General features: G+C 47.4%; 2 protein-coding genes, 1 long non-coding RNA gene and 2 other non-coding genes across 7 annotated transcripts; 4 read left to right on the top strand and 1 right to left on the bottom strand.

Annotated features, from left to right (window-relative positions):
* The first annotated feature begins 653 nt into the window (after positions 1-653).
* Positions 654-6372, top strand: LOC102456424 (ras-related protein Rab-39B-like). Its single transcript, XM_006111977.4, has 2 exons — positions 654-1151; positions 5925-6372. Exons 1-2 carry the CDS (start codon positions 937-939, stop codon positions 6355-6357), a joined length of 648 nt encoding a protein of 215 aa, XP_006112039.1. The 5' UTR covers positions 654-936; the 3' UTR covers positions 6358-6372.
* A 2572-nt stretch (positions 6373-8944) lies between these two features.
* Positions 8945-19567, bottom strand: TAF12 (TATA-box binding protein associated factor 12). 3 transcript variants are annotated; one of them, XM_075908961.1, is made up of 7 exons: positions 18509-18623; positions 17334-17416; positions 14241-14492; positions 12188-12265; positions 11721-11835; positions 11044-11132; positions 8945-9418 (listed from the first exon to the last, which is right to left on the bottom strand). In XM_075908961.1, exons 2-7 carry the CDS (start codon positions 17400-17402, stop codon positions 9383-9385), a joined length of 639 nt encoding a protein of 212 aa, XP_075765076.1. In that variant the 5' UTR covers positions 17403-17416; positions 18509-18623; the 3' UTR covers positions 8945-9382. The 3 variants fall into 3 exon arrangements, with proteins under 3 accessions (XP_075765076.1, XP_014431985.1, XP_075765078.1); XM_014576499.3 differs by lacking the exons at positions 17334-17416; positions 18509-18623 and adding an exon at positions 19544-19567; XM_075908963.1 differs by lacking the exon at positions 17334-17416 and having other exon boundaries at positions 18509-18648.
* Positions 18650-25811, top strand: LOC142819949 (uncharacterized). The gene is made up of 2 exons (XR_012897634.1): positions 18650-19038; positions 25449-25811. It is a non-coding gene; the product is annotated as an uncharacterized LOC142819949 (long non-coding RNA).
* Positions 19397-19468, top strand: TRNAC-GCA (transfer RNA cysteine (anticodon GCA)). Its single transcript has one exon. It is a non-coding gene; the product is annotated as a tRNA-Cys (tRNA).
* Positions 19860-20000, top strand: LOC112546864 (U11 spliceosomal RNA). The gene has a single exon (XR_003090578.2). It is a non-coding gene; the product is annotated as a U11 spliceosomal RNA (small nuclear RNA).
* Positions 25812-25848: the final 37 nt, after the last annotated feature.

Raw genomic sequence — 25848 nt, 5'->3', positions numbered from 1 at the left:
GAATAAGAGTGTCTACACACAAGGATGTGTGTAGATTTCTGGAGGTCCAGGACATAATCTGAATTGGAGGTTCCCCCTCTTCTCCTGAGTGCCAGGGTGATGGTTAGATGGGGAGTCCAACAGCACCTCTCCCATAGGGCCAGGCCCAGCTCCCTATGCTGAGTGTCATGATACAGCTTGGCCCGTTTGGCCTGGCCACCACTTGATCATGCCGGAGGTTGGGGCCATGGCTGGGCCCAATTGGAGGGAGTGGGGTGGGCCGTGGGGCACAGGAGCACAGTGAAACTGAACACCTGCTGCTGGGCCGTGGCTGAGGCCCCGGGCACCATGTTACAAATCTGCTCTCCCGGATGAGAAATCCGGGACAAGCTGCCCCGTTTGCCCCCTCTTGTCCACACATGGCATTTGTCATTCGGGGGGGGAGTGTTCTGGGAGAGCTCCCCAGTGAGGCCAGTACTCTTGTTGTACATGGGTGGGGAACCCGCGACCCAGAGACAGAGAGTGGCAGGTCCTAGAGCAGAACCCAGAGTCACCTGGCGCCCAGGCCTCCCTCGCAGCAAGGCCCCCCAGGTAATCTAATCTCACTCCAACCGGCTTCCTCTTCCCCGCGCTTTGCATCTGTTTTGCTCCTTCCTCTCCTCTGACACTGGGCCCAGTGTCTCTGAACCAGGCGGGGGAGAGACAGGCCTGACGGCGAGTGTCGGAGCAGCATGTGCTCTCTGCCTTCCCTGTCTATAAACACCCTCTGCTCAGCGGGAGGGGTGGCAGCTGCCTGCCTGGACATGAGCTAGTGCAGCTCCCAGCCTTCCGGCACCAGCTCAAGCAATCTCGCTCCACTTCCAGCAAGTCCCAACCAGCCGCGCCGCAGGATTTCGCTCCCCTCTCTCCAGGCTCCGTGCGGCTTCCAGGCAGCGCTGACCCGCTGTGCTACTCCCCATGGATTCGCTCTGGCACTACCAGTTCCGCATCATCATGCTGGGGGACTCCACGGTGGGGAAGTCGTCCCTGCTGAAGCGCTACACCGAGGGCGCCTTCCTCGACTCCATCAACCAGACCGTGGGGGTGGATTTCTACGTCCAGTTTGTGGAGCTTGAGCCCGGGCTCCGGATCAAGCTGCAATTCTGGGACACGGCTGGGCAGGAGCGATTCAGGTGGGTTTGCCGGGAGCAGAGGTGAAGGGATTGGGGGGGGGGGGGCAGCAGGGGGCTTTTTGAAGAGCGGGCAGGGGCCCAGTGTGCAATAGGGCAGGGCCTGGAAGAAGTTGAAGTTCCTTTCACCCCTGCCGGGGAGGGTTAGAGAGGCGTGGGCAGGACAGAGCCAGAGCCAGCAAAGGGAGCGTTAAAGCTGCAATGGGGATTAATACAGATGCAGGAAATGCCGAGCTACCGCACAGGCTGATATTTTCTTGAGTGAATCATGCTGGGGAACAGGCCCGAAGACCAAAGGCCTCAGAGTAGAAAAAGCACGGGCCACGGCTCGGTTAACTTCGCCCCTGCTGCCCTCTGCCGATGCGCCTCTTGCATCCTAGCCCAACATGGAGGGACCCTAGAGAATCTCTCAGACTCAGCTAGGGTTGCCAGGTAGACCCCATTTAAAAAACGGTCGGGAGACGGCCAGGAGGGGGGCGGGGCTGGCCAGGAGGGGGGCGGGAAACAGAGCTGGCAGGGCGGGGGGGGTGGGGAGCTGAGGGCCACGGGGCTGGCTGGCAGGAAGAGGGGGCCGGAAGCAGAGGTGGGGGGGGATTGGGGGCCGTGGGGCTGGAGGGGAGGATGGGGAGGACAGAAGAAGAGGGGCAGGAAGCAGAGCTGGTGGGGGGACGGAGGGGTGCAGCCACTGGCCACAGCCGGAGTCCTTCTGGCCACACCCCCAGCAGGCGCTCCCTTTACTTGCCAGCAGAAGCCGGGCGGGGGCACGGGCGGGGGCGGGGCTGGGAGCCGCTCCCCCCGCCCGGCTTCTGCTCCCAACCAGAGGCTCCCAGCTGGGAGGCGGGGCCGCGATTGGCGCCATCTGTCCGGTAGAAACATTCAGACAATACCGGACACGTGCAATGTCCGGTATTTTGTGAATTTCCGGCTGGGCGCCGGAGGGAAGCCTGGCGGGGGCGGGGGAGCAACATGGGACCAGCGGAGCCTCCGGTCCCATGCAAAATCCGGGCCAGGGGGTGGTGGGGAAACAGAGGAAGAGGGGCGGGAAGCAGACCTGGCGGGGGAGTCCCGGCGCCCGCCCTGTCCCACCTCACCCGGCTTTTCCACGCGACCGCAGGGCTCCCAAAGCCAATCACGCTCCGGCTCCCAGTCACCCCTCCACCCCCGCCAGGCTTCTCTCCGGCGCCCAGCCAGAAATTCACAAAATACCGGACATTGCACGTGTCCGCTATTGTCTGAATGTTTCTACCGGACAGACGGTGCAAATACCGGACTGCCCGGTAGAAAACCAGATGCCTGGCACCCCATGGCCACTCAGCCCGCAAAGGACACAGCTGGTGCCAGGCAGGAGGGTGGTTTCATCAGCAGGGAACCAGACAGGGCCCCAGCTCCCAGCTCATTTAACCGGGGCTGTACTCAGGGATCACAGGGCTCTTTAGTGCATGCTGGGGGGTTTAAAGGCCTCTCTTCAGGGGCTCTCCTCCTCCCAGGGTCTCAGTGCATGTGTCCTGCCCTGCTAGGGCACAGTCGGGGAGACTCGCCACGTTGCCCAGCCAACACGGCTCCGTTGCCCAGAGCAGAGGTGCGGCGTGGGAGGGCGCAGGGCTCCAGCATGTCCTGTGTATCACAAGACTAGTTCTGAGAACCGTCGATACACAACGAGTCTTCTCTGCCAGGCTGGGGCCCTGTCAGGCGGAGTCGCTCCAGCCAGCCATGCTGTGGGCCCCTACTCAGCCCACCTGCCCCAGAGCAGGACTTGAGGGCTCCGTGCTGGGGTGCGACTCTTCCCCTCTGAATATCACTATCTGAGCCCTCCTGTGCCCCGCCAGTGGCTTTAGCGGGAGCCGGCTTCACCCTGCTCCTCAGGGAGGCGGGGAGGGATTGTTGGGCCTGAGAGGGGCATTGCGGCCCCGTGGCTGAGCCTGCCAGGCCAGGGGCCACGTGTGATACATACTAGGGCCACCAACTGTCTGCTCACACCAAGCCAAACACCCTTGCCTTGCCCTGTCCCTGCGGTCCTCCCCCCCCACTCATTCCTTCCCTCCCTCCCCCTCCCCCACACTCACTCTCTTTCACAAGTTGGGGCTGGGGTGCTGGAGGTGGCGCTGGGCTGAACTGGGGGTGCAGAAAGGGTTGTGGCGTGCAAGCTGTGTGAGGGAGTTTGGTGCTGGAGGAGGCTCAGGCCTGGGGTGGGGGGTGGCTGGGCTGTGGGAGGAGGAGAGGGATGCAGGGTTTGGCTGGATGGCGCTTATCTTGGGCAGCTGCTGACTGGCAGTACACTCATTTTAACATCCCTACTTCATACCGGTATAACTAGAGCCCTGCAAATGTGCAGATTTCTGCTTTATATCTGTGGGGACCCACTTCCGTGGATATGGATGCAGATATCCACAGCTCATTTTGGTGTGTGGACACTCTTAGTCTGGAGTAAGTCTCTACACACAACGTCATGGGTAGATTTCTGGAGGCCCAGGGAATAATCTCAATTGGAGCTCACCTTTGTGGATGCAGATACAAATTTTGTATCTAGAACCCAGCAAATTTGTGGATATGCTCTTTATATCCCCAGATATGGATATCTGCTTTATATCCCCAGATATGGATATCTGCTTTATATCCCCAGATATGGATATCTGCGGCTCATTTTTGGATGCAGATAACAAATTTTGTGTCCGTGCAGCATTCTAAGTATAGCGCCACAGATCCACGGCAGTGCAGGTGAAATTCCTGGGGACTGGACTGAGGCCAGCTAGAATCATAGAATCATAGAACTGGAAGAGATCTCATCAAGTCTAGCCCCCAGCCTCTAGCTGTCCAGTCCACACTCATGACTCTTAAGTCCAGCACCCCAGGGCTCCATCTACATCAGAGATCTTGCGTTAAAGTAGTTGCACAAGAGAGTGTCTATACTGGTATGTGCTTTTGCGCAAGAGCATCCATGCCAGTGTAGACGCTCTCTTGCACAAGAAAGCTCTGATGGCCATTTTAACCATAGGACTTTCTTGCACAAGAAATTCATGTTGCCTGTCTACACTGGCCTCTTGCACAAGAACAGTTGCGCAAAAGGGCTTATTCCTGAGCGGGAGCATCAGAGTTCTGGTGCAAGAAGCCCTGATTTCATACATTAGAACGTCAGTTTACTTGCGCAAGAACACGCGGCCAGCGTAGACAGGCAGCAAGGTTTTGCGCAAGAGCGGCCGCTTTTGCGCAAGATCGCGCCAGTGTAGACACAGCCCAGGATACTAGGTGCAGAGTGTTCTGCTTCCTGAGCAAAGAGGATAATTATTAACCATCCATCTACCCCATTGAAAGGAGCAGGCTGTGCACCACTAAAGCAGGGGTCGTGGGAGAAAAGAGGCTTCTGAAGCCTCATTTATACTGGAGATTTGGCCAGTTTGTAACCAGTTAGTGACACAGACAGGTTTCCAGGACTTTCCCACGGGTGTGATCATTAGCACAAATGGGGCTCAGCTGTTTAATACCACTGTGCTGGAGCACACAGAGACAACACAAGAGTAATGCCTGTGCTGTTGCCACTGCAGGTGGGGCCGCACCGGTAGTGAGGTAGCAGCAGCAGAGTTTCTAAAAGAGCTGCTCTCGTCAGAACCCAGACTGGCTGTAAACATGCTCTGTTCACACCCAGCATGGCTAATTCTCTGCCACCAGCAGCGTGAGCTAGCACAGCGAGTGCGGGAGAGTGGTTTGGAATAGAGACCCGACACTAATCACATATGCATAACCAGCTCAGCCAGCTCTCTCAAGGCAGCAGAGTATTCCAGCATCCACTTCTCTATTTGATACTTGTGGGTATATCCTCCTGGTGCTCTACCCTCTGCCAGGGTCCTATGGCATAGCTGCCTGGATTTTCCTAATGTGTACTGATATGTAGGCAGCATGGCAGGAGCATAAACCAGGCTAAATGAGGGGAAAGAAAAGACGCACTGTGGCCACAAGTCAAGCAACTGGCACAGATGAGTCCTAGCTGTGTCACGAATCCAATACAACTTGTACAACAGACAGCTGTTCTAGTGCGGCATTCGGGCTAGCTACAAAACATCTCCATCAAAACCATTTTGATGAAACAATTTGAGTTCTCCATAGGATGCAGCATTTTGTTTTGTGGGGTTTGTTTTGTTTGGACACGAGAAAGAGCTGCTTTCCTCACTATAGTAAAAAAAAAAAAAAAAAAAAAAAGTCTCAAACCCAAAATATTTGCATTCAAAATGGCACCAAACCATCTCACAGGCAGCGTAGCTCAGGGGCTTTGTATGTCCTGGCTCATTTCTAGACAGACTACATCTCCCATGATGCACCATGACAAGGGATTCCTATGGGATAAATCACTGACCACCAACAAAGGAGAAAATGGTGCAGCATGGGAAATGTAGTCATCCAGGACAGTAGGAAGCAGAGCACCTGAAGTACAACTCCCATGAGACAGTATACTGCCATTCTGCATTAAAGCTTTGGTTTTCAATATTCCACCAAAAAGCAGACATTTTCTGCAGCCAAACCACCCCCCAAAACAGTTCCACCAGGCACCCTGCACTGCCTCTGTACTATAAAGTGATAGAAATGTAGCCGTGTTAGTCTGGTGTAGCTGAAGCAAAATACAGGACTATGTAGCACTTTAAAGACTAACAAGATGGTTTAAAACCATCTTGTTAGTCTTTAAAGTGCTACATAGTCCTGTATTTTGCTTCTGTACTATAAAGATCTCCTTGGGAATATATAGCAATAGAGAATGCAGTCTCATGTTGTGCTGTTCTCATGTCCTAGGTCAGTGACACGCTCCTATTACCGCAACTCCGCTGGGGCAGTGCTGATGTTTGACCTGAGCAACCGAGCATCCTTTGAGAGCATCAGGGAGTGGCATCAGGAGGTGACAGATACAGTGAAACCTTTCCATATGGTCTTTGTGCTGGTTGGGCATAAGAGCGACCTGGCAGCACAGCGCCAAGTTGAGCGAAAGGAGGCTGAGAAGCTGGCTTCCTCTCTGGGGGCAAAATACATAGAAACATCTGCTAAGAGCAACAGCAATGTGGAAGATGCCTTCCGGCTGCTGACCTTGGAAATCTATGAAGCTATGAAGGCTGGGGTGCTGAGTCCAAGCAAGGATTGGGATGGAGTGAAAAGCAAACTGCCGCCCACAGAGCAGCCCAAAGTACAGAACCCGGAAAAACAAGAGAAGCAGAAGAAGTGCTCATGCTAGCCAGATATTGCAAACTAAGCAGCCAGAATGAGCTATCACCATCTACCTTGCCACAGGAGACTTGGCTGCCAGGCAGTACTCTATGGAATGACTGTCTCAAGAGCCAGTTCTAACAAGTTCGTTGTGCTCATTAATCTCTCTCAGGGAAAGCAACAAGCAGAACTGGAACGGATATTTCTATCCGCTCAAGTTCAAAAGCTACAGCGTTACACTGCTCTCTCGGTGCTTGAAGGCAATCCCAAATAGAAATCCAGTGGTCTACACACTGGGAAAGACAAATTGATACTTAGGTGCAAAGTTAAATATATTTTATTAATATTTCTGGTTGTCTTTATTATTCTAACAATTTAATGCAAAATATGCCAATGAAAATGGCAAATGTCCCCTGAGTGGCAATAAAGTGCAACCCTAGACTCAGGAGAAACCTGCAGATTCAGAGGGTATAAATCTCCATTCCTCTCGCCATCCTGGTTGTGAAGCACTTCCCAGCATTGATGCTCAGCGTGGAGTCTACAGAGCCAGCAACAGCACCTGAAGCACCCCCAGCTTCTCCCATTCTCAATGCAGCATCTCATTTTAAAACCTTCAAATTAACATTATGTGGCTTTCTGCTGCAGGCCTGTCCTACCCAAATCATCCAGCCACCACTTCCCTCCCGTCACTGGACTTAAGTGACTGGACTTTGCAGAAAAGGACAAGGTTGCAAGTTTTGAATATGAAAACAGTCACTATCTGGGTAAAGCAACTCGACCCTCAGTCCTCAGATTTAGTAATCTGGTTCCACGGCCACAGGACCAGCTATTCCCCCTGGGCTGGATTCTTGTGACTAGGTAGGATGCTGAAAAGCCCATTACTGATTAAAATAAAGACCATGCCGGTAGCTTTTTAAAAAAAACTAGGATCTGTTGGCTTTGTAGGTGACTAGAAGAAATGAATTGAGCAGGTCTCCATCTAGTTCCAGACTAGACTGTGGTATGGGTACTACCAGTGGTATCCAAACTTGATATACCATCTATTCACTTAATTTTTTTTAAAGAGAGTGGTCCATGCACCAGTAAAGTTTGGGAGCCACTGATCTAAACCACATCATAAACAATCACTACAACTGGCCCCTAAAAGAGCAGTTATTAGCTAGGCACAGAGAACGGACAACCTTCAAACTTACAGGTGTGAATCCCCATTTTGGAAGGACCATGTCAGGTCTCAGCATGGCAATTTGGAACATCTAGACACTACCTACGTGGTCAGTAAGAGTTCAGTCACTAGCACAGTCAAACCTGCCCTTTCCCGCCCAGGTTAACCAATCTCTGTAGGACTCCTTTAAAACCCTCTCTCTCACTGCAATAAACGTGTCTTGTTCAAGTTTACATTTGAATATTGTTTTTGGCCAATGGACACACCAGATGAGAGTCTGGACTGTATCTGTGGTGCAGCCTTTAGTTTGGAAAGCTGATGACCTATTTTAGGGCTATGCATTTATTACAAAGCCTTTGGAGGCAGCTTTCGATTTCAGTCCTGATGACTCAAAACACAGTGGCTGTGTCTAGACTGGCTAGTATTTCCGCAAAAGAAGCTGCTTTTGCGGAAAAACTTGCCAGCTGTCTACACTAGCTGCTTGATTTTGCGCAAAAGCACTGACGTTCTACTGTCCGAAATCAGTGCTTCTTGCGCAAATACTTTGACATTCCTGTTCGGGCAAAAGCCCTTTTCCAGAAATGCTTTTGCACAAAAGGGCCAGCGTTGACAGCTGAAAACTGTTTTGTGCAAAAAAGCCCCGATGGCGAAAATGGCGATCGGGGCTTTCTTGCGCAAAACCGCGTCTAGATTGGCACGGACGCTTTTCCGCAAAAACACTTTTTGCAGAAAAGCGTCCGTTCCAATCTAGACGTTCTTTTCCGCAAATGTTTTTAACGGAAAAACTTTTCCATTAAAAGCATTTGCGGAAAATCCTGCTAGTATAGACGTAGCCAGTAGGTACAGACTTAGGAATGCTCCCCACCCTTTTCATGTTTGCAATTTGAAGAATCTTTCCCACCTGATTAGCTGTAGTTACTAGGGGCAAATTTGGGGCTTCCGCTTCAATTTATTTTCTGAACAGTTTGAAAATGAGTTATGTGCTTGTGAAGCATGTTAGCTGACAGTCCTGGAGACCAGATTTTCATTTGGCACATGCTTCCATCCCACCATCCCTGAACTGCAGGGAGACAGAGAGGGAAGTCTGGTCTCCATGACCCACCAAGTCCTTGACATCTCATCTGCAGTTGTCAGCTTGGGCTCCAGTTGGTCTTAATGTGAAACTTTGTGCACTAGGAACCGGACAGATACCATTAGCTTATTTCACATAGGCCAAACAGCTAAGAGACAGTAGGACTTGTTATCACTACCCACCTAGGCCAGATTTCAACTGGCTACTCTGTACTATCCCATTACCAGCATAAGAGCAATCTTAATTTTCCCCTTTGTTTTGAGCCAAAACCTGGTATGTCCTTTAAACATCTCTACAACAAGCAGCAGCTCTCTCCTGATGCCTGTACTTTTAAATGAGATGCTGCACACACATTCAGAGCAGAAGCACAAGACTGTGCCCTGATTTTAGATTAATAATTTCTTTATTAATGTAAAACAAAATGCAAGTATTTATATAAACATTGACATTACAAAGAACTGGAACTGGCAGGTGGGAAGGAGGAAAACGAAAAACCTCTACAGATGCTTCTAATACTGTCCCAAACAAGACCAAAATGCTCTGTTCCTTGGACAATCACTTATACAATAAACCACTTTAAAGGTCACAAAATCTTTGTTTCAAGATACAATGCACTCTGTTGGGGGGCTGGGGAAGGTGAGCATATAATGGTTTTTGGCCGATCTCCTCAAAGTCATAGATATTGCTGCACTGTTAATAAAAAATATATGCTTCTCTGTAAAGCATTAAAAAAAATATCCCATCGATGGTATCATGGAAGCTTCAGCTTAGAGGCAGATATCCCAAAATGCACCATTCTCTCCTTGCTATTCCTAGGGGTTATTTCTTGGTTGTTTTGCGGATCAGTGCCATCCTCTGAAACAAAAATGAAAATACAGAGAACTGAATCTGTGAAATAATTATTTGCAAATCAAGCCTGGAATGTGGCCATATGAGGCCAATGAGACTAAAGAAATAGGGCCCACAAAAGGTTGCTTGTGCAGTACCATATGCTGAACAGCGGTGATATATCAAGAACTACAGACACACACATTGGCCTTTAAGCAGTTTGGGAACCATATTTCAACAGTTAGGCTGGGTTCTAGCTAAATCCATTTGTAACTTGGTTTATCTAACTTGTGGGAAGGGCCACACCATAAGCCATGCTGAGATGTGTTTTAGTCTAGAGCCTACTAAGGTTTTCACATGTCTGTAGTCAGTGTTCTACCATGACTTAGCTAGATCTGTGTTTAAACATGATTTCTATTTTAACATTAGCATGATTAGATCCATAGCCAGAAAGAAAGAAAATGTCGGAGTTTGTGCTTCTCTCCTTGGGAGGAATTCTGTCTTGAGTAGCCATTTTGGTTTGGTGATTCTACCTTAATACGAATTTCACTCAGTCAACTAGCACAGTTTAATATTTTACTTGCACTGTGCACTGAATCAAAATCTATTTTAAGGCCCTGTGTCTGCACCCACACACCATTTTATCCTCAGGAATGGAGCTGTCATATTACCATGCTGGAGTGTTTCATGGGAGGAGATTTTTATTCCCAACTTTGAACTTTGACTTAAAAACCTCAGCAACTGCCAAACTAGGAGCAAGACAGAAACCACTACAGTACAGTAACCAGCAGCTGAAATTCCAGGACAAGCACAAGTGCTCTTCAAGAGGAACCCTAATGAGAAATTTAAGGTAGATGAGGGAACAATGTTCAGCTGTCCCATATACAATGCCAAGTCATTTGCGGTCATGTTGTGCAGTAATTGTATTTCCAGTGGGAGGGACCCTGCAGCTGCCTGCAGTAGCTCAGTAAGACTTGTGTCACTGATGTACACATGCAGGGCTGCTGCCAATAGCCGACAGAGCCAGCCATCACACATTTTAATGCAGCGTTTAACAAAAAGCAAGACTTACAGCCCTAATCGCAATATCAAACAGCATCCCTGTACTCCTGCGGTTCTGCAGACAGGGATTCCCTTCACTTAACATGGATTTTTAAACTATTCTGGAGTGAGAGCTTTCCAGCTATCGACATTTGCTGGCTCCATGCATAACTGACTGTAAAAACACAACCATGACCAGTGTTGTGTTTTGGCTCCTGAATCGGGTGACCACTTAATTGCCTGTGGGCAAAGGGTTGTTTTGGGCTCCCCCTTGGAGCATCAGAGGTGAGGTAAGAATTGCTCTGCACAAGTTCCGCTGTGCATGGAGCCAGCATTACAAACTAGCAGTCTCTCATACTGTGATTCCCAATAACGGCATTTGAAGCGAGACTCTGCTGGAAGTCAGGAACGTTCCTGGCTTAGATTGCTGCAGCACTGGGAACATACAAGTGCCACAGTCTCATCAGGGTTCCATTCTTCCTTGGAAAAGAATGCAAGAGTGGAGATGAACAAGAGCAGCACCAGTGTGTGTGCTGGGAGTCGGACAAGCACTCTGCTAGTATTGACTCCTCTGCATTTGGCTATTACTGAATTCACGAAGGGCTCCTCACCTGTTTGTGAGCTTCTGTAGTGCAGGCTTTTTTGTATGGCCGGATTTCTTCAGAACCAAACCCTGGGATCCACATGTTCCACTGGCGCTCTGGAACAGAAAGCACGAATCACTGCAGAATGCTCTACCCAGGGAAGCCCTTGATGTGCCAGGACAATAAGAACTGTTCACAGGATCCCTCCCGGGTCAAAGCAGTGGATATATAGAGAGAAGTAGGGGTGCTCGGAAATCTGGACTCCTGTGACTAGGGCTCTTAAAGGTTATTTATTATTTGTACTGTGCTAACACCAAATATACACCTATTATAAACTGCCCCACACTAGAGACCTCACGATCCAAGTTACAGAATGGGTACAAAATGACATGCCAATGCTCAGGAATAGGAGAATTTGGAGGAAGAAAAATCTAACAACATTTAACTGGATGCCCAGCAGATCTATTAAGAAATGGTGCTTAGACAGCCAGGGTAGGCTCAAGTTCATTCACAGGCTCTATGTCTCTGCTTCCACACATTTTGGTTAGACTATTTCCCTCAATGTCCTGGCTTGTGTAACATGTACTCAATCCACTACCCCAGGGTCTAATGGGGATTATCCGTTTTCAGGTACTTCTACCCCTCAGTCTGTCTCCTCACTGAGGAGATACAGATCTCATGCTGACAACCTATGAATCTTTTACCGAGATGCAGCTGGACATCCTTCACTTCCAGAGTGTTTGACTTGCGATGCCGGGCTAGCTGGCATGCTGCTGTCACCACGCTCTCAATGAAATCATCGGCAATCTGCAACAGCATCTGGGGGAGGGGATGAAGATATGAGCATCTCAAACCCATGAATATCCTTTTTCCATGACTGTTACAAACAACGCAGCGACCACTATGATATTCAGCCCACAGAAGCCACTGCTTGCTGAACTCAGTGTGACCATACTGCACAGAAAATCCCCACAGGCGTCTGTGAGAGTCACCAGCAAGAGATCACAGAGCATCAGTACCATGTCTGATGCGGATCCGAGCTTATGCAACAGCACAATAATATGAACCAACCCTCCTGTATCGAGTGAAGGGCTACAGGTGCATATGACAGCTCTGGATTAGGTCTCCATGTCTGTCATTTTACTAGCACAGGTTGTCAATCATGGCCTACCTCCTCCACATCCTCATCCAACTGCTCATTGGGATCCACCTCTCTCACCAGATCCTGCAACTTCTTCTTGGTTAAAACCTGAGGGAAAAAGGGAAGGCTTTTCCACACTGCATTGGCAATCTGGCAATACACAGCCAGCAGCAACCTTCCCCCCACAACTGTAATCAAAGGTCCAGGCTATACACTGTATTAACAAAGCATAATCCCAATAACTGCACAGATAAGCAGTGGGCAATATGTAGAAACTCAAACCTATTTGGCAGCTGCAAACAAAGCAATGACCAATGGGAGAAAATAATAAAACAGGCTGTCTTTTCATGAGTCAACATTTGCTACTAACTCTTTCATACCAAAATAATGTTTAATAAAGCAACAGTGTGCTGGCAAGAGAAACCAACTGCATAATGAGAACTTTTAAAGGTGTATTGCATGTGCAAAAAGTTCAGTAACTGCAGGGTTATATTATGGGCAAAACAGTATTTTACATTTCTATGGCTGTCATTCAGAAGTGCTTCAAATAAGATACACAGAATATCACTGAATTGCAAACACTTCTGGGCAAAGGACAGCAGTCAATTAGCATAGAACATGTTAGGGATGGAGTGGAGATTTTATTAGTTACTGAGCACCAGCAGCAGGTTGACAGTTGAAGGATATATAGGCAAGGTATTACCCATTCCCAAAATCTTACAAGAGAAACTTGACGCATCTGACGAAGTGGGTCTTTGCCCATGAAAGCTTATGCTCCAATAAATCTGTTAGTCTATAAGGTGCCACAGGACTTCTCGTTGTTTCGACACATTAAGTTCAGTGACATTGAGGCAAACCCTTTCTCTTTTTAGAAGTGCCAAGAAGCTGAATGTGCACAAAGCCTCAGTGTAAAAAGTATCAGAAAATCTACACACAACTATGGAGCATTCGGTTGGTTTCCCAGGGTACAATGACAGGCTAACTCAAAGCAACTGGGATCTGAACCCGTGATTCCAGGAAAGCTATAGAGTTCAGACATGATTGTGCTGGTAAGCCCTCTTTTCCCAATCCCACCTCCCTTCCAGGGGAGCATGGCCTTCTCTCCATCTCCACTTCTCTTTCTGGTTCTTCAGAAGCTGAGCAAAAGACACCCCAGCATTGCTACAAGAGTGGAACTGCATGGGGTGGGGGTATTTCTGCAGGAGAAGGCAAGGTGCTGGAGAAGACTGAAATAAGAGATCTTCCTTTATTCAGAACACGGATGCCTACTGGCATCAAAATATTACATTCATTTTACATGTGTTAAAAACTGAAAACAAATGTTGCAATATATGCATAAAATAGCAGCTTTTTGTGGTGCAGCTTCCTCATTGTCCTAGGGGGTATAAGTTACCTACATACACAGTAGGGAGGTTACAAGTCATTTAATATGGTAACCACGTATCTGCTAAAAATCTTAGTGGTTACACGCGCTGTGGACGCGAAGCCTCCCCAGGAGCCAGGCTGCCAGCTCCTGCCTGCTCAGTAGCAGAACCTGCAGCGCTTGTCCTCCAAGCTACTGGGGAGGAGGCTTCGCTACCAGCCAAGTTTAACTGATACCATTAACCAATAAGCACCAGCTTATCGATTAAATGGTTAATTGGTTAAGGATGGAACCAGCAATCAGACTAGTCGAAAGGTCAGTTTAAACCTGTTCACACCTATTTCAGGGAAGGGAATCCAGCACATTACCCTACACTTGTTGTGATGACCTATAGCATCAGAAGGCAGATTTTCATTGTAATTAATATTTTGTTTTTCATACAAGCCACAGATTGAATAGGATTTTCTGATCTCTCCCTAATATATATCACTAGGAGACTGGAAGCAATCTGCAGCTGATCTGTAGCATCTGTGACTAATTCACATTGTAAGCTCAAAAGGGGCAGGAACTGGATAACCGTGTAGTGTTGAGTGAACTTTGGGTACTCTGCTGATCAGATTAATTAATGTAAAATGTTTCTAGGCCATTTAAAGGAGAGACATCAAACGATGAGAGGGTCAGAACAACTCCTTGCTAGTCCAAGATTGCAAGTGATATTACCTGGTTGCTTTCAGGACTGAGGCGTCCCCCTCCACTAGGAGTCCCTGGCATTTTTACCACGGTGGTGCTGTTTGCCATGGAGCTTTGTGGTGGCGTGCTGGCTGGTTCTGGCTTTATTGAGGAGAAACTGGATAGGTTGATCAAGGTAGATGGGCCAAACTGGTTCATAATCTGCTGGGCTTTTGTCTTCAAATCATACAGTTTATCAAGGTCCTGCTTCTTTTTGGGGTTGTGAGGACCAAGACCAATCAGCTGAAGAAGGAAAGGAATGTCAAAGTTAAAAGTGGGGTAAAGATGTATATTTAGCAATTGGATCCCACTCCCTAAAAGGCAGCATCAAGAGAGGTTTGCAACTTAATCTGATATTTCTCACCATAGAGGGGAGGAAGGACAAGGGTGAAAAAAAGAAAAGATTTAAAAAACATATTAAAAACAAAACTTTAATGGAAGGCATTACGGTTGCACAGAGTTCACTGAATAGAGAACTGATGAGGAATATAAAGTCTGAGCCAGCCGGATAACATCCTAAGAACATTGCATTCCTTTTTCCAGTCCGACACCAAAATTCCATCAGTGACTGAATCCTACAGACAAGAAAAAGGTTTTTTCCCTCTTCTCTTACTTGTGCCTCTTTGGTGGCAGCGTTAGGCCTCCACACTTACTTCTAACTGGCAGATCAATGACATCACCTCCTGAGGTCTAGCTTAGGAACGGTCTTTTTGTTCTGTGTTTGTACAGTGCCTAGCACAAAGGGACCTGGTCTAGAACTGGAGTATGTAGGTCCTAATAATACAAAGACTGCATTTTTACATTTCAGACATCTTGGGAAGAGGGAAAAGCGGAGTACAATTCCTCATGTAGCTGCACTGTCTACAGCCAGGTACAGAACAGGAAGGCACTGTTCTAGCATTTGCCACACAACACCAACAAGGCATTTCAAGTCTCACCAGTAATTATTCCCAAACCAAGATATTTCCAGTAGTATGACAGTTTGTAATGAGAATATATTGAAGATTGGCCTAAGCCCTGAAATTCAATTTCACCTATAGACCTTGTCAGCATTAAGTCAGGCCTCCAAAAGTGACAGGACAGTAGAAAATCCACCTCTGCCTCAAATTCCTTTGATTTATATATCTGATTCCTCATTTCAATTCAGGTTTTCAGCTGCACAATATGGAATTTGGTAGACTGTCAAGCAAAGGCCTGGATTTACTAATTTCATATACCTAACAGCCTGCTCTTTCCAGATTAGCAATAAGGTTCTTGGACTAACTCATGTCATAGGCCACTAGACACTTTGATTACTTTTGGACTGAATTAGAACTGGCAACCTAGATTAGTAATTAGGCTCAGACTACTAGCATACTACTTACCCTTAACCCACCACTTTGGACTTTCTTGTAGTCAAATCTGTGGCCCACAACTCCATAATACATGTTGAACCTCTCTAGTCCAGCACCCTCTGGACCTGACCAGTGCCAAACCAGAGAATTTGCCAAACCATGGGAGATCAATATTGTCTAGCAGCATTACCAACACTTCCACTGGTTACTGGGCTCTTAGAAGATATTTGGGGGTAAATTAGAGCTAAACAACAGCATAGAACACTGACAGCCAGGACTGGTGGCTGTAAAAAAAAAAAAAAAGTATGAATTGTGGGAAACTTGTCCACACCCATAAGTGGACATTCGGCTAACTAAAATCATGTTAGACCATGGATGTTGTTGTACCAGAGTGCCAGCCTACAGAGGTTCAACCTTTAGCACTGCTCTCTTCAAACCTGTGTTCTTCAATTATCACCCAAAATGGTCAAGGAAAACTGCAGTGATTAGAATATACAAATATTTATTAAATTGCTTGAATTAAGAGGTTTCACATGCTTTTACAAGTCTTTCATCATTCTATCTCAGTTCAATGAATGGAGTTGTCAATGGTAGCTGAAATTTTGCTACTACTTCAAACCAAAAAGTAGGTTGTTACATAGAAAATGCATCTCACTATTTTAAATCACATACATTAAGCTGTGAAATGATTTAAGTGGAAACTTTAATAACAGTCTGTATTAACTCTGAAAAATCTTATTGCCTACATAATTGAGACAACTGCATTTTCTGTTTTGGAACATAAAATGGATGTTATGACAATTTTTGTATTTCTGACTTTTGTTTTAAGCAATTTATTTTCCATAATTAGATTTTGGGGTCTCAAATACTCTTTACTGCAGTTTTCCTTAAACTTTTCTACAAAACAGCACTCTTTGGAAATTTCTTTGTTCACAGTGACACAAATGATGCAAGCTGAAAACTAGCTACAGGTACCAGGAAAAAAAAAAACACACAGAACATTTACATAAAAACCAAGGGAAATAATATTTTCTACTTTTTTGTAGAAAACGTGATTTTCCCCTATAACAGCATTTGATTTTTTGTTAGTTTGTAATAATTCACACAGAAAAGTCACTCTTGAAAAATAATCACACAAGAATGCTTAAGACAGTGGATATTTAGTGTTTCATTCCAATGCTCAAAGTCATGCACTGCTGCAAACATATTACATACATTTTTCTTTTTAAAAAGAAATATAAATGCAAGTAACTTCACGTAGCTCTGATAGCAATTTTAGCCCAATGTGAACAGATCTGAAAATGATGAAAAGTCTCTACATTCATGCCTTGGGATGTTCTTCAGTCATACAGAGCCCTGTAAGCTCTTAGTTGGCAACTCTGGAGCGAGGTCCTGTTTTCTGGAGCATAGCTCAAGAAGCAGAAGAGAGGACTCCAGTGTACTATTCTTACTTTTGCCACTAGCTTGCTGATGATCTTGGGCCAGTCACTTAACCCTGTGCACTTCAGTTTACAAAACCACAAAGTAGGAAATCTTACCTACCATGGAGGCATCAGAAGATGATGCGTGAAATGCTTTGAAATCCTTGGGCAAAAAGCACTATATTAATGCAGAGTAATGTTTACTCTCACTTCTAATTTTAACCTTTGGGTATAATCAAGGCATCAGAAAACAAAGCAAATGTGGATGCACAGGTTTTAACCTCAAGTTCTACATGCCAATTCATGGCAAGCTCAAGCAATTTACTTACAGCTATCTGAGTATCTAGTTCTTTAATTACATCAGCAACTGCTGTGGGCCCAGCGAATGGAGAGGCCATTTTCCAAAAGCTCCCTGTAAGCAAATAGCCAGTGTTAACCTTGACTTCCCTCCTCCTGTTCTACATACTTCTCATTCTCATGACACCAGCTATTTTGCATGTCACCTACCTTATCAAATGCAAATCAAAATGAAACAAATTTCAGCAAACAGTACTCACCACAACACAAGCATCTTTTGTCCTTATTAAAATGATCAAATGCAATTTTCTGGGCATTGAATACAAAGCTTTACTTTAAACAGCAATCGTGAACCTAATATTTCTTGTCTTCTCAAATGGCAAGTTATTCTCAGGATCCTCAAGGGAGAAGCTTATACTTATGTCAAATCTTCATTTTTAGATACAGGGCTAGTGGGTATTGGAGTAGAGAGCAGCTGAGTACAGATTTTTGAAACAGTAGCCTTCCTTCACATCAGGACTAGGCCCCATGGCATGTACTAATGCCACTGGTCCCTGACTAATAGGTACTGCAACTGACTAAATAGCATTATCACACCAATATGCTAAATGCAACATTACTTATCTACAGCAACAAGACAACTTGAGGAATCGTTCATCAGAGTGCTTGCAGCTTCTAATTCCAGGAAGAAAAGATATTTAGCAAAGAAATCTCTACACAGAATTTAAAAGTAATCTGCAAAGGATCTTTTAAAGTATTTGTTTTGGCTTCTTTAATCACGTAAAAAGACAGACTGAAAGTTTTCTTTACAGCTTTTTAATTTAGAAAAATCTCAGACGTTTGAACATCCCTTGTTTTGTCAGAGGACCTCTTTGGAAGTGGTGGATCTCCCAGGAGAGGTACCTTGCAGGTTCGTGTACATGAAGTGTGGTGGCAGGATTGGCTGACTCTAGGGATGTTAAAATGCGTGTAAGTAACTGTAGCGGCTGAAAACATTTCCGCAGTTACACGCGGGGCACCACGGCTCCCACCTGCCCACCCCCGCCGCTGCCTCTTCTACAGAGGCCTATCTGGTGACGGCCCAACCGCTACCCCTGCCTCCGGGAGCGCGGGCAGCCCTGAGCCTCCTGCCCCGGCGCGGGGCGGGGGGGAGCCCTTAACCCCGCGAGCAGCCTCGTCCCCCGCCGAGGGACGGGCCCGCACTCACCGGTGCCCCCCTGCTATCGCCCCATGTTCCGCGGGCGGACCCCCCCCGCCTCAACCGCCGCTGCTACAGCGCTGCTGCCGGCTCTGCGCCACTCGCCGCCTGCGGGAGCGTCCTTCCGGTGCCGCCCGGAAACACTCACCGCCGCGGCCAACCAGCGCCTCCCCGGCACAGCGGGACAGGAAACGACACATGCGCACTCCGAGCAAATCCAGCCCAGAAGGCGCGTGCGTGACCTCCGACATCCCGAGAGGGCACCGGCGCCAGTTTCCCGTCATAGACTGCGCATGCCCCACAGCCGCTGGCGTGTTCCTATGGCAACCCTTCAGCCTCCCCATGTGACCTCGGGCAGCCCCCTCCCCCAAACAGCGAGGCTCCCCCACCGCGATTCAGCGCGGTCCCCACGGCCGGGCGGGGCCGGTAGCAGCCAGTGGGCCCCGCAGGGAGCCGGGACATGATCCATGTGGAGCGCCTGGCCCCGGGGGTCCTAGTCTGCGGCTGCCCCGCCTGAGGTGTGAAGGGAGGGGCCCGAGGTACGGTCAGACCTGGTCTCAATTCGGTTTCAGTTCGGATGGGGAGGGGGTCGGCGCTGGGAGACGGTTGGCAGAAAGGTGGGGGGGGGGGCGGGGAGAGCCGTGCAGGGCCGTGTGGTCCCCCCCCCCTCCCCAACTAGGGCACTGACTGTGAAGAAGGGCGCCAGAGAGGGAGTGGAGGGAAGGAAAAAGGAGCGAGCCAGTGAATAGAGCCAGTGAATAGAGCAATGGGGAAAAGACCCAGAGCAAGGGAGAGGCTGAGGGCAGCCAAAGAAAAGTGCTACAGATAGAGCCACGCAGCAGGCTGTTCCCCAGCTCCACACCCTTACATCTGGGTGAGCAGGCTTTCTCAGGGTGGGGGAGTATAGCTCAGTGGGAGAGCATTTGACTGCAGATCAAGTGGTCCCTGGTTCAAATCCAGGTGCCCCCTTTAAAGTGTTCCCTTTTCCAGCCCTCCAGTTTCTCCTTCATGCCCCTCACCTGGGGTTTGGCGGAAGCTTTTTACCTTGTCTTGAGCTGCAGCAAGACTCCTCCTCCCCCTCACTCCGGCCCCGCCCCTCCTCCGGCTCCTCTCTGCGTCATCTATGGTGAAATCCCAACATGCCATGCGGCTTATTTGCATCTCATGCCTGCTGTGGTGCGCGTATTTTAAGGATTAATGAGTGACGCACAGTAACATACATGCAAGAGACGTGGCGGGCCTAAACGGGGTGCTTGTGCGATATAATGTCACGGTCCCTCAGGGGAGCCGAACCAGCATCTCCCTGTAACTTTCAAGTCTGACACACAGACTGGGGAGGCGGAGCCGCCAGCGACTCGTTAAAAAGGGCTTCTGTCATGTATGACACATGGAGTGGGGTGGCTGCGGCTTTCCTTACTTCGTGCGGAATCGACATCAAGAGATTTCGGAAGCACAATTTTTGTTCCTGGGGCTGCTGGTAATCGTTGGTTCCGGCGCCCCGAAGTTGTCTGTTAAAATTAGAGTTAGTTTGTCTGTTGTGCGTACTGCGGGAGCGATCTTTTCTGCTTTTGCTATTTCTTTGGGGTCTGCTCGCTAATATATGTGAGTAGTTTGTAAGGGAAGGTATTGTCGGGAACCCTGTATTTCACAAAAGCCTCTTTAAATTCTCGCTCGGCTATACCCGCTTTTCATTTTTGCCCTTTCCACGAACTTTCGCGCGTGCGTGGGAGACACATATTTGAAATACTTAGTAAAAGGTAGTGACTACGTTCCTAGTTCAGAAACTATTTTTACTTCAAATAAAAATATAGTTGTCCCCTTTGCTTTAAAACCTGTTGTGATTTTCCAGACAGGAAGTACATTCATCCTATGGCATTTCTTTGCTTTAGATAATTAACTACCTAGATCAGAATGTCTGTATGTTTCCTTCCCTGCTCTGTTTTTTTTGTGCGTGGCATTGCTGTTTGCTAAATGCTGACGGAGGCATTATTTATCCATTCCTGCAATTCAATTTTATTGAAGCATTACTTGGGGAGGGGGGAGGAGGATTTGTTATTAGATACATGCAGTTATTTTAACAGAGGGCCATTTAGCAGAGTGAAATTAAAGTTGGTTTCCCTGTCTGAGTTTAGTCCCTTTCAGATTTTCCCCTATCAAGGGTAAAAAACAGCTGTCCCACTCCCATAATTTTGCTGCCATCTGCAAAACACTCCCAGGAAATGATCTTTTGACTGGCACAGCATCTGAATCAAAGAGAGGGGGTCTAATGGGTTATCCAAAGATGCTGCTGAAATAATTCCTCTGGGGGCTTGGATTATTCTTGTCTTCCTTGATTAGGGCTGATCAGGGGTTCAGCTTGCCTCCCAGTGCAGATTAAATGCAGATCTCTTGCTGGGCACAGTACTATGTTTAATGCATTTGTTCACTGTTTCCATACTGTGTGGCTACGTCTACACCGGCATCCTTTTCCGGAAATGCTTAAAACGGAAGTTTTCCGTTATAAGTATTTCCGGAAAAAGCGCGTCTACATTGGCAGGATGCTTTTCCGGAAAAGCACTTTTTCCGGAAAAGCGTCCGTGCCAATGTAGATGCGCTTTTCCACAAAAAAGCCCCGATCGTCATTTTCGCAGAACAGTTTTCCGGAAAAGGACTTTTGCCCGAACGGGAGCAGCATAGTTTTTCCGGAAAAGCACTGATGATTTTACAGTAGATCATCAGTGCTTTTCCGGAAAAGCAAGGGGCCAGTGTAGACAGCTGGCAAGTTATTCCGGAAAAGCAGCCACTTTTCCGGAATAAGTGGCCAGTGTAGACACAGCCACTATGTAGCCACATGCACTGTTTGTGTCATTATTTGATAAATAAAAGGTATATAAATATGAGGATTAGATAGATAAAGATTGTTATGGGGACAGATAGCTAAGGGGGTGTACAGGGATGGATGGATAGATTCTATGAAGATTTTTATCTTTTAAATATGAATCTTAAAAATGTTAAAGTCTACATAGTTTAAACGGCAGAACTTTCAAATGACAGGACAAGCGCTAATCTTGTGTGCTGAGGGACTGCACTCAGAAAAGTAACCCAGTAGAAACATCCTGCTATGAGCAACTGTGCACTCCGGATAATGATGCTGAAGGCTCCTGTCAATGCATTGTTTGGAAAAGGGAAGTTTGTGTTAGAAATGCATAAACATTTCCCAGGAAATACTAGATTTGCTCTGCTTGCAAAACATTCACATTGTGAAATTCTCTGGGTACTTGGTTCTTTGACATTGTTTACAAATTTTTGCCATGATTGTCAATGGGATTTTTGCCATTGACTTCAGTGGAGACAGCATTATATCCTTGCAATTTTCAATTTGTTTATTTTTTGGGGGGAGTGAAGGGAGGGAGAGAGGACTGAAAAAACTGAATAGTTTTTCAGTCTTCAAAAACGTTCATTGTTCTGTTTTTTGTTATTTCCTCTCTGTCTTTCCCTTAATTCTCCCCTTTTTCACTAAGAAAAAAAGAAAGGAAGAACTCCCCGAAACTGAAAAATACAAAAAATGTTCAGGTTTTTGATAAAAACCTGAAAAAATGTGGCTGAAACAAAAACTTTAATTTTGGACAAAAACTGTTTTTTTTTTCCTTTTAAAATACTCATAGGCTGTGTCTAGATTGGCAAGCTTTTCTGCAAACTTGCCAGCTGTCTACACTGGCCGCTTGAATTTCCGCAAGAATACTGACAATCATGTAAGAAATCAGTGTTTCTTGCGGAAATACTATGTTGCTCCCATTCGGGCAAAAGTCCTTTTGCGCAAAAGCTTTGTGCAAAAGGGCCAGTGTAGACAGTTGAGATTTGTTTTGCACAAAAAAGCCCCGATCGCGAAAAGTGCTTTTGCTGAAAAGTGTTCGTGCCAATCTAGATGCTCTTTTCCGCAAATGCTTTTAATGGAAAACTTTTCTGTTAAAAGCATTTGTGGAAAATCATGCCAGTCTAGACGTAGCCATAGACAGTATTTTCCCTGCTGGTGCAAATAATTTTTATTGCACAGATGTTAGGGGAAAATGATTACACTGCCTACAGTAACCCACGTCCACAGGCTTTGAGCAGGAGCGCTAGGAAGAAAGTCATTGTAACCAAGCGCATGGATCCTGAAGCCCAGCACATTTTGTAGCCAAGAGGGAGGAGCTGTAAGCTGGCTGCTGCCTCTCGCCTTTCTGTCTTCCTTGGGGGAAGTAACGGAGGCTCAGCTGGTTAAGAGGCCAAGTAAAGGTCTAGGCATTGGGAGGTTTGTGATTTCTTTGAGAGGCAATGTTAGGCCAGAGGAATGAAGACAGAAGAGAGGAGCAGCTGAGTTCTAAACCCATTGCTACCTGTGAGTGACTGTGGGAAATTCACTTTGCCTCCTCGTGACTCGTTTTCCCCACACGTAAAATGGGAATAATGATTCCTAGCTTCCTCCCAGGAGTATTGAAAAGATTAATGAATGAACAGCCATGTACCATACAATGAAAAGCCCATAGATTAATCCCATCAGAACTTCATGGCTTGCCCACAGGAAGCCATTTGTGTCTGTGACAAATAGCATAGTAGGGTAAAAGGCAAAAACTCACTGGAAAACAGAACTGGATGCAACCCGTCACAGGGGAGGAGAAGATAGAAAAAAACCTAACGCTTAATTAATCATAGAATCCTAGGACTGGAAGAGACCAGCCCTCTGCCCAAAGCTCCCTGCCCAAAGCAGGACCAACCCCAACTAAATCATCCCAGCCAGGGCTTTGTCAAGCCGGGACTTAAAAACCTCTAGGGATGGAGATTCCACCCCCTCCCTAGGGAACCCATTCCGGTACTTCACCATGCTCCTAGGTTTCTCCTAATATCTAACCTAGACCTCCCTCACTGTAACTTGAGACCATTGCTCCTTGTTCTGTCACCACTGAGAACACTCTCCAGCCTCTTTAGAAACTCCCTTCAGGGAGTTGAAGGCTGCTATCAAATCCCCCCTCACTCTTCTCTTCTGCTACTAAATAAGCCCAAATCCCTCAGCCTCTCCTCGTAGGCCATTCACAGCAGATACTCCACTGGTGTGAAGCTCCACTGAGCAATGCTGATTTCCATCAGCCAAGGATATGGCCCATTCGTCTTCCAGAAGGACTGGAGCTGGGCAGTTAGATGAGTGGGGTTTTTATTTGGAATCAGTCAATTGCTATCTGGGGAGATCCAGCTACTGTGACCCCAGTGACCCCCAGTTCCTCAGGTACTGTGACCCCCCAGTGAAGCTGATGCACCATGAGGCCTCTGGAACAGCATCCCCAAAACCTGGGGAGCTGCAAAACTGAAGCACTGTAGTCAGTGGGTGTCTTTTGTTGATTTCAATGGAAGATAAATCAGGGCCTTACTGCACATCCCCAGTGGTCTGCTTTCTGACGCCAAGGCCGCATCTAGACTGGCATGATTTTGCACAAATACTTTTAACGGAAAAGTTTTTCTGTTAAAAGTATTTGCGCAAGAGAGCGTCTGTACTGGCATGTGCCATTGCACAAAAGATTTGCTTTTGCGCAAAAGCATCTGTGCCAGTGTAGACGCTCTCTTGTGCAAGAAAGCTCCGATGGCCATTTTAGCCATCGGGCTTTCTTGCGCAAGAAATTAACGTGGCTGTCTACACTGGCCCTCTTGCGCAAGAATACTTGTGCAAGTGGGCTTATCCCTGAGCGGGAGCGTTGGACTATTTGCACAAGAAGCACTGATTTTGTACATTACAAAGTCAGTGTTCTTGTGCAAATACTCGCGGCCAGTGTAGACACAGCCCAAGAGGGTGAAAGGTTTAACACGATCACAATGCTGCAGGGAAGGTGACTGTTTCAGTGAAAACAAACAAGGTAGGTAGACTTGGGATTGGGATGGGTTTTCAAACACCACAAAGGGGCCTTGGTACTGAACTTGAAAAGAGTTGCTCACACACGAAGTCACTTGGGCTATGTCTACACTGGCAGGTTCTTGCGCAAGAACATCTTGCACAAGGATTCTTGTGCAAGAACATGTCCACACTGCCATGTGCTTTTGCGCAAGAGCATCCATGGCAGTGTGGATGCTCTCTTGCGTGAAAAAGCTCTGAGGGCCGTTTTAGCCATAGGGCTTTCTTGTGCAAGACGCTCCTGCTGCGCGTCCACACTGCCCTCTTGCGCAAGAGGGCTTACACTTGTTAGAAAAGAGCATAGCTCTTGCGCAAGAAGCCCTGTCTTCCGACACCGTACTGTAAACCTTCTTGCACAAGAGCGGACGGGCAGTGTGGACGCTCTGCAGGTTCTTGCGCAAGAACGACCATTCTTGAGCAAGAACCTGCCAGTGTAGACATAGCCTTGCAGATCCTGCCCTCGACTTTGCTGCATCATTCTGTGCATGTGCGTGAGGAGTTACTGTGCCGGCTAGATCTGCATCAAAGCCAATGAGACGCATGTGCCCTGAGATACTTGGAATCCTTCTGCTGAATATTAACAAACCCCCCCTACCAGTCCTAAGGCTGCTGCCAAAGCGACAGGGCTTTTCCATGCTGTGGAGTGCTGCCAGAGCTGTGTGCGCCTATGGGAGTGTTTCAGAATGAAAGGGGTTTGCATGGAGGAAAGCTGCACAGCAAACTGTATATCAGGGTGTGTGCATTTCTGGAGGAACGTACACGTGTGGTTCTGTACCGGGTGAAGGCAGACAATGGGTATGGCAATATGGCCTAGTGGATAGAACACTGAACTGGGACTCAGGGGACCTGAATGTTATACCTGGCTCTGCCATGGCTTTGCTGGGTGACCCTGGGCAAGTCAATGCCTGCTCTGTACCTCAGTCTCCCCATTTATAAAATGGGGATAAGGATATTGCCCTCAGTTGTAAAGGGCTTTGAGCTCTCCTAATGAAAAGCAATACTAGAAGAGCTAGGTGTGATTATTATTGTTCATTCTTTTCTCCCTGTCAGCAGAGTGTCAAGCACAACACTGATTTGAGGCTCCCTTCCCCATCAGCTGGAAGAATTGGCAGCCAGTGCTGTTGGAAAGATGGGGTCAGCCAGGAGTGAGCAGAGAAACACAGTTATAGATCACATTTTCCTTGGCAAACACTATTATCCCCAAGCAGCACCACTGAGCTTGGCCAGTGCTGGTATTCCTTTAAGAAGAGCAACAAGGTCCCTGTCCTCAGAGCTGTCCCAGTTCTGCAGTTAACATCCAGTGTTGCTATGCAGCTTTGTCCTTTCCAAGGGTCTTATTGCAGGGATAGCAGCAGAGGCTGGAAGATTGCAGGGACCAGGTGAATTAATGAATTAACATTGCGCTCAGCATTACAACCATTGTCCGCCTGTCACATTACAAATATTGCCTACT

Source organism: Pelodiscus sinensis, chromosome 25 (genome assembly GCF_049634645.1).
Source record: "Pelodiscus sinensis isolate JC-2024 chromosome 25, ASM4963464v1, whole genome shotgun sequence".
Classification (NCBI taxonomy): Eukaryota; Metazoa; Chordata; order Testudines; family Trionychidae; genus Pelodiscus; species Pelodiscus sinensis.
The sequence above is the reverse complement of the archived record's forward strand: the minus strand, read 5'-3'. Positions and strand labels throughout refer to the sequence as shown.